At 54.4% G+C, this 10,110-nt stretch overlaps 1 protein-coding gene across 1 annotated transcript in view; it reads right to left on the bottom strand.

The window, feature by feature from the left end:
* Nucleotides 1-8,464, bottom strand: part of GALNT16 (polypeptide N-acetylgalactosaminyltransferase 16) — a 73,391-nt gene extending 64,927 nt beyond the window's left edge. The window contains exons 1-2 of the mRNA XM_075712241.1: nt 8,263-8,464; nt 4,077-4,083 (exon numbers count right to left, since the gene is read on the bottom strand). Coding sequence (XP_075568356.1) covers nt 4,077-4,083; nt 8,263-8,464 — 209 coding nt within the window. The remainder of the gene's footprint in view (nt 1-4,076; nt 4,084-8,262) is intronic.
* Between the last annotated feature and the right edge of the window lie 1,646 nt (nt 8,465-10,110).

The raw sequence follows: 10,110 nt of genomic DNA on the forward strand, positions 1-10,110 counted from the left end.
GAGGCTGTGCCCTACCTTTAGGTGTAAAACAGGCACTTCAACCAAACTGAGACATCCCAGAAGGTTAGGAAACACACACAGCCTACTCCATCAGGAGCCTGGTGTAGCTGGTAACTCCTACCATGCAGCTAGATCCAAAATGTCTCCCAGAAAGGTACAAAGAAAGTAAAAAAAAACAAACAAACCAACACCACATACATAGTATAGCACTTGGGAATTACAACATGATCACATCACTGAGCAACAGGAGTCTGCAGTGAGCACTTGCAACATTCACATTTCCTAACTCCAATACTTCACTATTAATTTTTACAATTTAAAAGTACTTTGGAAAACTACATAGGGGGCACAGAATTTTTTTAACTTCATTGAGTGGATATGATGGCTCCCATTTGCACGGCTACGGTATCCCTGTTCCCACACTCGGAGACTAACTCAGCAGTTACCCAAGCAGCTGCTTTTTGCAGCTCTTATGTGCTCTTCCTCATTTATTAGGCTTTTTACTGCATACTTGATACCAAAAGGCACAAATGTACAGCATGGCGTTACTGAGCATGATACTCTCTGGCACCAAATACTTCATTTGGGGCACTCAGCATGTGAGCAGATGGAACGCATCAGTGTTTTCCAATTTTGTCCTGCAGGAAGGCTTTTTCAGAGAACCTCTGAAGACACCTTCATTGGGTAAGAGCACTTTTCCAGCCAAGACCCAGCTGCTTCAGGATTCAGCCTGTCCACAAAAAAAAAGTCAAGAAAAATTTTCCTATTCTTTTCCCCCTGGGCCCACAAAATGGCTGATGCAGGTTTCAACACAGTTGCTTTTTCTCTCTCTGCTACTTTAAAACAAAGCCTCCTCCTAAGGACCACATTTCAGCTTAAAAGATGAAACATTTGGAAAGTGGGAGAACAAAAAGACAACGTTAAAGTAGATCATTTTCTGCAGCTTTAGCCAAGTGTCATCAGTGCCTGTGCTATAACAGAGTCAGAAGTTGGAGCGTTAACCCTGCCTGACCGTGGCAGCCTTGAAGCCTGGACTGCAAAGTCAACCCTGCAGCTCCATCATGGCAGGACAACCAACCAAGCATCATCAGACTGGCTAAAACAGCTTCCCTGCCCAGGGGCAGGCCCAGGCAGCAGCCTCCTTCACGCCCCGGGGTAGCACAGAGCTGGCCCGCCAACAGTGCTGCTGGACCCCACTGCCACCGCAGAAGGAGCTGGGGCAGGTCTCTGCAGGAACGATGCCCCTGAAGCGGCTCCAAAGAGAGCACGCAGCTGCCTGTCAAAAACTCAGGCTCGACCAACACTGAGAAATTACCCATACACTCACAGCCGTATCACAACATGGCTAAGTTCTCTGCAAAGATGGGGCCCAAGAGACTGCTTTTTTTTGCTTTTATTTTTAATGTGCTCCTATGTATCTCACTGTCTCCACAGCCACAAGCACAATTTGAACCTGGAAATCTGATGAGGACAGTCCAACTCCTGTCCTTTATCACTTTTATTAGTTGCAGGAATATGTGCTAATAAAAATACAGTGAAAGACGGTGGCAGGTAGGACACAGCCTTTCCTCATAAACCCTGTTGTTCAGCTCACAGGGCTCACCGGGCGGCGCCTTTAATGTCTTCCTCTTGCAGCAGATCGTCCCTGACCTGCTGCATTTCTGCTAATCCCGTTCCTGGTTCAAATGTGTACAAAGGCTGAACTCAAACAAATGTTTTGCTAAGGTTATCTCATCTCCAGCCCTTGACAAAACTTGCAAGCTAAGCTTCCCAAAAGCGCTGTGAAGCAGATAAAAATCTCCATTTTAGACTTTGAGGAAACTGAGGCATGGAAGCCTGTAAGCAGGAGGAGTTTGCAGCTCAGTCAGTAAGCCAGCTTGACTCCCAGTCCATGGGTCTCGCTTTAGTTATGTCTTTACCTTAATGTGATAGTACGGGATGTGTTGTGGATCATGGGCTCTGAACTAGGCGCTGTACATGCAGAACAGCAGCGACAACCAACACGATGATCCCCAAAGAGCCTACAGCCCTACTACCGGAGCTGGCAGATGGGGCTGGAGGAGCACGAGGAGCAGTCTTCACCACCGAAACCAGAAAGAAAGAATGAAGTCCTGGGACTGTCACCGAGATGCCGTGGGACAGGAACAACCAGCTGGCACCCTGGGGAGAGCCAACGAAGAGCAAGAGATCCTGCCCAGCCACGCTCTGTGCCAGGGCTTTCCCTGCAGAAGGGAGGCGATGCACGGCACAGGCAAGCCAGGGTCCCCTGCTGACCCGCGTGCTTCATCCCCGGCACATTCGCCTCTGTTTGTTTCATTGCTTTTGTGCTATGCTGCATGTTTTTCTAACAGGAATAATTAAGTCATTTTTCAGCGCTCCAACACGGGCAGTCCCAATCTGCTGCCGCTGAAACCTTCTGTGCTTTTCAGGTGACTCCTGACCTGCCTGCCCTTGGGATCAAGCGCCTGGGCCGAGTTTCACCATGGCAAAGAGTGGCCTGAGATGTCTCTCAAAGGCTTCTGTTTCCACCAAACACTGGTAAATTTTTAGGTTTTAAATCTTAGGGCATTTTTGTATATGCAAAGACAAATCTAACTGGGGAAACAGCTGCATACTGAAAGAACACTTGAGCTCGCTAAAACTTGCAGCTGCTTCACCCACTTATTTAATTGAAAGGATCTGGTAAAAAATCATCTTCAGGAGGTCTGCATTTCACCCCTCCACACCTCTACATACCATCCCAGGCTGCCCGGACCACGCGCTCCCCAAGCCCCAGCTACCTCATTGCAGCTACCTCATCTCTTTGATTAACAATTAAGGCCAGCGCTGCCAACTGGATTTTATTAATATTATTATTATGAACCATTTCTCTAAATTTATTTTTTAATGTGCCACATGGGCCACTGGGACAAATTAAATATCAAATCGTTTTCTGCCATGTAGGAAAACGGCATTCATTCCCACATTTTTAAAACACAAACACCGTAAATAAAATATTAAGCTGTCGAACTGTCACTGAATCTTCCTCCTGCAGTAATACCCCCGGAGAAATAGTTACCAAGTCATCCTTTCCCAGGGAGCTGGCACAGGCGTCTCATCTGGCATTTATCAGAATCCCACAGAGATCCAAAAAAATCAGTGTTGCAGGGGTCTGGCCACAGCAGGATCAGGCTGCCCCAAAACCCCAAGCGCTAAGGACCGTCCCCCCCCTCCCTAAAATTAACTGGGAAGAGCAGAGGCCATATAGGTGCAGGGCAGAGCCAGATGGGTGCTGGATTTTAGCAGGGGAATGGGCCAGGCTGAGCAGCATGGACAAACCCAGCACTTGGAGGCGGCACCTTCCCCCTGTAAAAGCATCAGCACTGTATGACCTGCAGCTGCTTTTCCAACCTGCAGCTGCTTTTCCGACCCGCAGCTGCTTTTCCATCTCGTTTCCAGCGCCCCAGATGTTTGCAGAGCCACAGGGAGCGGAGCCACTCTGCAGGCTGGCATGATGGAGAGCCCAAGTCCCCTTTGCTTTTCCTTTAACTTGAAGGGAAGAAGATGTTTTAAGAAAATAAGAGCATTTCATAAGCTGTTGAACGTGGCGACTTCACCGGCTTGCTCACCGCGCCTCCCCAGGCTCGGGTTCCTGCTGCCTGCAGCTGAGGTGGTCTGGCTTACAGCCTTGGGGAGACCATTCAGCCTCGGGGAGACACCCAGCCTCCTGTGCTGTGTTCACGCATGTGCAAACTGACACACGGCCGCCCAGCGTAAGAGCAGAAAGAAACCTATGTAGCCATATTCCTAAGCTTTGCCCCAAAAGGCAGGAGACTCGAGAGCGAGCAACCTGGTAAGAGTCAAATGGTAACGAAATCACCGCTTTCCACTGCTGCAAGAGGCTGCTGAAATGAGCTGTGGCATCTCATTAAATATTAGGCCTTCTCTCTCCATGGCACAGCAGAACATGGAATCAAACCTGTACCTCATGAGCCTGACAATATGACAATGCAAGGAATTAGTGCTCTTCCCCCTCTTGTTGTTTTATTTTTTTTTTTATTTAGGATTCACCTCAGTTCCCAAAGATAGGAGACAACGTACCTGCTCCAAAGAGCAATTGCGCGCTGGCCTAACACGACCCAGAGCATTTAACTAACGATACTCTTCTGTCTCCACCTTTCAGGTGCGTTGCTGCTTTCCTACCACCCCCGGGAAGTCAGCAAGCTGGAGAAGCCCAAGGGCAGCCTCACATCCGGCTTTTGACTGGGAAACCCCCAGTTTCCCTGTCTGGGACTGGGACTCCCCATCCTCAGCACGCACAGTCAGTCAACAGCAAAATTCTTCTTTCAGAGCTACCTATCAGCCACCCCCCCCCCCCCGACTACCAAGCTTTGCCCACGTGACAGCGATGGCCTTGCTCTCTTCAGTGGCACACAGGTACGCTGGGCGAGCTTCCCACTCCGCAGTCTTTAGAGCCGGCAGGACAGAGTCCTGGGCTCTGCCCATCAGCACCGTGCTAAAGCAGACAAGCAGCACGTGGTGAATGATTAACTGCCCGTACGTAGCGTGGAAATGATGCCAAAGCCCCTCCAAAAGGCACATGGCACAGCTTCTGCCTCCGGGAAATTTCCAAGGAGCAGGAAGCAACTCCCTGGGAGGGACAGAAGAGAGTCCAGGGAAGAAGTCCATCCTCCAAAAACACCCAACACACAAACCAACTGCCAGAGGCCCCAGGGCTTCTCCTAACTGATGCAAAACTATGCCATGCTCCAGATTAATAATGCATTCCTAGGACTGTGGTACTTATTCGTGTTTCTGCCCTCCATGGCGGGTGGAAGGGGAAGTGTGCAGGGGCTCGGCGCGCCACCGAGTCAGCCCTGCCCTTTACAGATTTCTGATTTTTCACTATTAATGCACAAGCTATTTCCGGGACACTGATATCTGATAGCCCTCCCCCCTCCCCCAACTTTAATATTCAAAGATTTCCCTTGCTGACTCCAGGAGTCAGACATCCAAATTTTAAGTTTAACGTTGTGCTAATAAGCATGAGATCAACAAATAACAAACCAGTTTCAAGCAGAGACTTGCAATCGACTACAGTTTTTACCTGAGGTGATTTTTATTCTTCGCATTGGGAGAGAATAAAGAAGAAAACCACAAGCTCAGAAAGCACTTCAGTTTTTCAAACCCACGCAGTTCACCTCCATTTGCCCAGGATTTGAAATGTCACCACATAGACGCAAGAGCAGAACTCTTGGACTTGCTCACCCAAAAGACAAGATTTTTTCTTTTTCCCAGCCAGAAAAGCAGCCAATTTTAGAAAATTGAAAAAATGTTTTCCAGAGACCCGTAAGTCACATGAGTCACCCTTATTTGCAGATGAGCCCAAACCTGGACTCCAACACCATCACTCATGCAGAGCAGAGGAAACCAAAAGCTGGATCAAAACAGGCAGCTTGTCTCAGTGGCTCTGCAGAAGGCCAAGGGACACGAGAAGCATGCAGAGTATAGGCACGCCTCCGCTTACACAAGACTGCCGTTATTTATTAAGTCAAGTAATTTAACTTTGCAGGGAATGAACTCAGGGTTGAGGGCTCTGCACTGCAAAAGGACAGCCACTGCTCTAGAGTCATCATTTCTCCAGCGGAGTGGCTGAAATGACACATTTTCCATGCTGGCTGGGAGAGGGTGGTGGGCAGTGCCGCAGCCCACACACCGTGCACCCACGAACCGGGGTAAGGCTGCATGCTGAGGACTGCTTTGCACAGCTATAGCCCCTGCGTAACCAGCCCCGCAGGCTCACGTGGTCAACTCAGCCCACGAGACCAACTCCTCAGACCCCCGGATAAATGCCACCCGCTGCGGGGGGGTGCTGTCCCCAGGCCCTCGCTGGCCTTCCTGCCCTGTGTTCGCCTGCAGTCGCTTCCCGGCGTCCACCCCAGCAGCGCAGGCAGAGGCCATGGCCGGGACAGCTCGTTATTCGCCTCCCATCGCAGCAAAGCCCGTTAGGCTCTCCGACAGGCACGCCGCTGCATGGTTACAGCAGCACACATATTGCATTCTACCAGCTTGCCTCTCACGGCAGCCCACCGAACCCTTGGGAAACCGCTCTGCACGCACGAGGGGAAGCCCAGACACCACAAACTCCCCTGTTTCCCTTCTCTATGCAAATGGATCGCGGCAGGATGTGGTTTCCACCACACCTCACTGTCAGGTGCATCAGGACAGGGTCCTCCTCCATCCCAGCCACTGCCTGCCAAGGGGACCAAGACTTACTTGGGGGGGGGGGGGGGGGCTGGCCCATCGTGGGACCCCAGTTACAGAGGGATAGGAAAGGCAAAAGATGATTATTTTTCCCCACTAAGGGATTTCAGGTGTGGAGCAGAGCTGGGATGCTTTACATTGTTCTGCGAGCAGGACCAGATTTGGAGCGGCTGTTGCACGGCGCTATAGCTTGTAATGACAGGCGTTGTGGTTAGCCATGAGCACATACCGCCTCCCCCCAAACAGCAGCAATATAACAATGTGCAGCACTGCCACAGCATCCTCCTCCCGAGGATTTTAAGGTGCTTGGCAGACGATATGGATTCATGTAACCTCACAAGCCCTCTGAGAGGGAGTAAAGTAAAGGCAATAAAAAAATGGAAGGGATAAGCGGGGGAATGGAGAAATAAAACTGCCAGAGCAGCATGTTCAAGCACACACAAGAAATCAGGGGCTCAGGGGCAGCTTCTCTCGCTGCTAAGGCAGCAGCGCTCCAAATCCTCTGTTTGTTCAAGTCGGCCCTGGCCAGCCTGAGAGCGCTTCCCAGCACGCCCCGAAGGGTTACAGCAATAGCAGCACTGGCCCACAGCTCCTCGCCTGGGAGGCACCGTATTCATTGCCACAGTCCTGCTCCGTGGAGGGTCTCGCAGCAGAGCAGCCTGAACTGCTGGCAGCCCCCAGCCCTAATGAGCAGCAGGTAACGTCCTCGCTCTGCCCGAGAGCCTGTTTTGACTTTTCAGCAGCTGCAAGCGATGGCCCAGAGTCTCAGCTGAAGGGTTTCCATGCTGCTGCCCGAGGGCTGGGGCTGCTCTCACAGCATTTTCCAAACATTCACAAGGCTTCCCAAACACCCACACACACACCTGCCACCCCCACTTTACAGGTGGAGAAAAGAGAGACACAGGCCAAAAATCCCAGTGCCAGTCGAGGAGGGAAGCGGAGAGACCCGGCAGCCGGCCCCTGCTCTGACTCCGACCAGACTGCTGCTTTTGTTCGCTTGCATGTGTGCGTAACCGGCTGATAAATGGATTTGCAGCCAAAGAGTGACACACAGTGCAGTTCCTGAACTGCTTCAGCTGGATCACTCCTGGGAATGCTATTGCTGGGCCACTTTTGCTCCAGGGGCTGGTTTATTTTTTATGAAGCTATTGCTTAGAGTTGGGAGAGCTTTATTGATGCTATTATACGGGCTGAAGGAGGACAAACCTCCTCCACGGACAGAGCAGAAAGGTCCTCACCATCCTTAAGTCAGGAGCGTGAATTTGTCATGCTATCAAGCCCGCAGATGCCCAGGAAGGGCAGGGCGTGGGGCTTTAAAAGCAAGTTCGAAGCAGCACATCGGAGCACCACGACCACCCCTCGGGCTAGCAAGGCGCCCCGAGGGCTCCCGCATCTCCCACCCTGCCCAAACCCTAGCCCGAGCCTGACGTGCAGACTGCCGTCTCTGGCTTAAAACTCGGGAGCTGAGCCCAGGTCCCCCTTTTTGGCAGCAAAGCGGAGGGAGCCGAGGCAGGGGCTGGTACCAGCTGCACAGTGCCCCGGCCCGATGCCCAGCAGCCAGCCGGCCAGAGGGGGGGGGCTTGCGAGGGGCCGTGGCCGGTCCTGATGGGAAAAACTGTGATCATATATATATGTATATGTGTGTGTGCGTATGGATGTGGGTATACGCGCCTCTTGAACGCGAACCAAAAACCTTCCGGCTGTTTCCCCCCCCACTTTTCCTCAGCCAAGGGCAGCCGCTCTCCGCCGGAGGAGCAGAGCCCGGGCGGAGACAACTCGCCAGTACTTTACCCGCGGCATTACTCTATTCCCCGGGGCTTTGCCCACCCCGCTCCCCGGCGGCACCGGCTGCCATGGTGACAAGCACGCAGGCTAAAATAAACACAAAGCAGCCCAGAGGCAAAGCGAAGCCCCCCCCCCCGGCTCCCCTCCGCCCCGCTCACCCCCGCCGCCGCGGCGGCGGCCCCCGGAGCATCCCTCCCCGCCGCCGCAGGCGGGATGCGGGCGGCCGCGGCTCACTCACGATGAGGGGGATGGTCCTCTCCTCCCGGCGCGGCTCCAGCCTGCCGCCCGCCCTCTGCCCGCCCCGGGCGCTGCCGCTACCGCCGCCGCTGCCGGCGGCCGCCGAGCGGGGCTTGTTGTCCTGCCATAAGTAGTAGAAAGTGCCCAGGATCCAGGCGACGGTCAGGATGGCGATGGCATTGGCCCTGATCCTCCTCATGCCGAGCGCCCCGGGGGAGCCTGGGAGCGCTGCCTCGACGGGCAGGGGCGGCTGCGGGAGGAAGGAGGGGAGAGGCGGCTGCCCCCGCACCGCTCCGGCCGCCCCCGCACCGCTCCGGCTCCGGCCCCGGCCCCGGCCCCGGCCCCGCACCGCCCAGCCGCCGCCGCCGGGTCCTAACGCCTCGCCCCCCCGCTCCGCCGCAGGGGGCGGAGGGCTCCGCGCCTCCTCCTCCTCCTCCTCCTCCTCCTCCTCCTCCACGGCGGGGGGAGCAGGCGGCCGGGGCTGGCCGGCAGCCTGCGTGGGTGCCGCTGGGGATGCGCCCGGCGCTCCAGCTCTGTGGGCTGGGAGTGGGTGGCAAGGGCTCAGCCCCACGAGGCAGCCGCCGGGACACGGGTGGCACAGCAGCCTGCCCTCCTGCACCGCTAGCCCAGCTCCCTGCCCTCGGTGGCCCCAGCGCCACACGGTGCTCTTCGCCGCGAGGCAGGTGGCCAGGGAGGGTACGCCGTGGCACCCCATGGCACGCGGGATCTGGGCACCCGCTCCACGGAGATGGGCGCATCCCCGGAGGCATCTCGCGCTGAAGCCGTGGCTGCTCACAGAAGCAGGTCTCGTGGGCCGACAGCGGAGCTGCCCAAGCACCCGCTCCCGTCGCTGCTACGCGCAGCCACCCCGCAGTCACACACGGGCCGGGCACCTGGGCGAGCACCGCAGCCATGAGGCCTCTCGAGCCCTGCGGGAGGGCAACGATGATACAATTCCGCACTACGGGGTATTGCCAAAGCTGTAGCAGTAAAAACCTCACCAAATCCAGCCCCGTGGGCAGCTTAGGCAACAGACCATCCAGCTTGTGAAACTAAGCAACATTTAGGCATAGTGCAGCTGCTGTGCAACTAGGGCTTAAAGGTTTGAGAGAGCAGGAGGAGGTACTGAGAAAACTCTACCAGTGAAGATGCGTGCTTAGAGAACGCGGACGCCTCCAAGGCGCCTGACAAGGGGATTAGAAGATTTGAATTACAGTACGGAAAATGGCAGCAGGGCTTCTAAATGACTTTTTGCCTACCTTCCTCCTGGCCAAATCCCTCTAAATGTAATTACAACCTGCTCTGCTAAAGTGCCCTTTCAGGTTTCCTGCACACCGCTTGTTTCAAGAAGCACAGCACAGCATGAAATGCATCCATCAGACTTGTACTGTGCTAGCACTCGGCAGAAAGCTATTGCTAGGACCACCACCTCCCGGGGCTGCAGCATGGCTCCACACCAACCTCCCTGCAAAGCGCACTGCACTCCTGGTGCAGAAAGGTGTTACAAAGCATCTTACATCCTCCTGGCTACCTTTCCCAGTAACCCATCAACCACCCGCAGCTTCCCAGGCCGGTTGATCATAGCCAGCGGCAAGGGGAAGTTTGAGACATTCAAGGCAAAAACAGAGTCCTCCAAGGGATCAACAAAACCATAATTAGTCCAAGCTGCCCAGTCCACGTCTGTCCCAGTGGGACAAGTAACCTGTGAAAACTTGGCTCCTGGGCCCCCGTGGTGGGGAGTGGGTGGCACGGGCTCAGCCCCACAAGGCAGCCGCTAGGTTCACTGTGGTTCACTGTGTTTGGTCTCTTTCTCAGTCCTACAGAAAAAAGGGCGGCTGCTCTCCT

The sequence above is a fragment of the Pelecanus crispus genome, chromosome 6, assembly GCF_030463565.1.
Source record: "Pelecanus crispus isolate bPelCri1 chromosome 6, bPelCri1.pri, whole genome shotgun sequence".
Classification (NCBI taxonomy): Eukaryota; Metazoa; Chordata; class Aves; order Pelecaniformes; family Pelecanidae; genus Pelecanus; species Pelecanus crispus.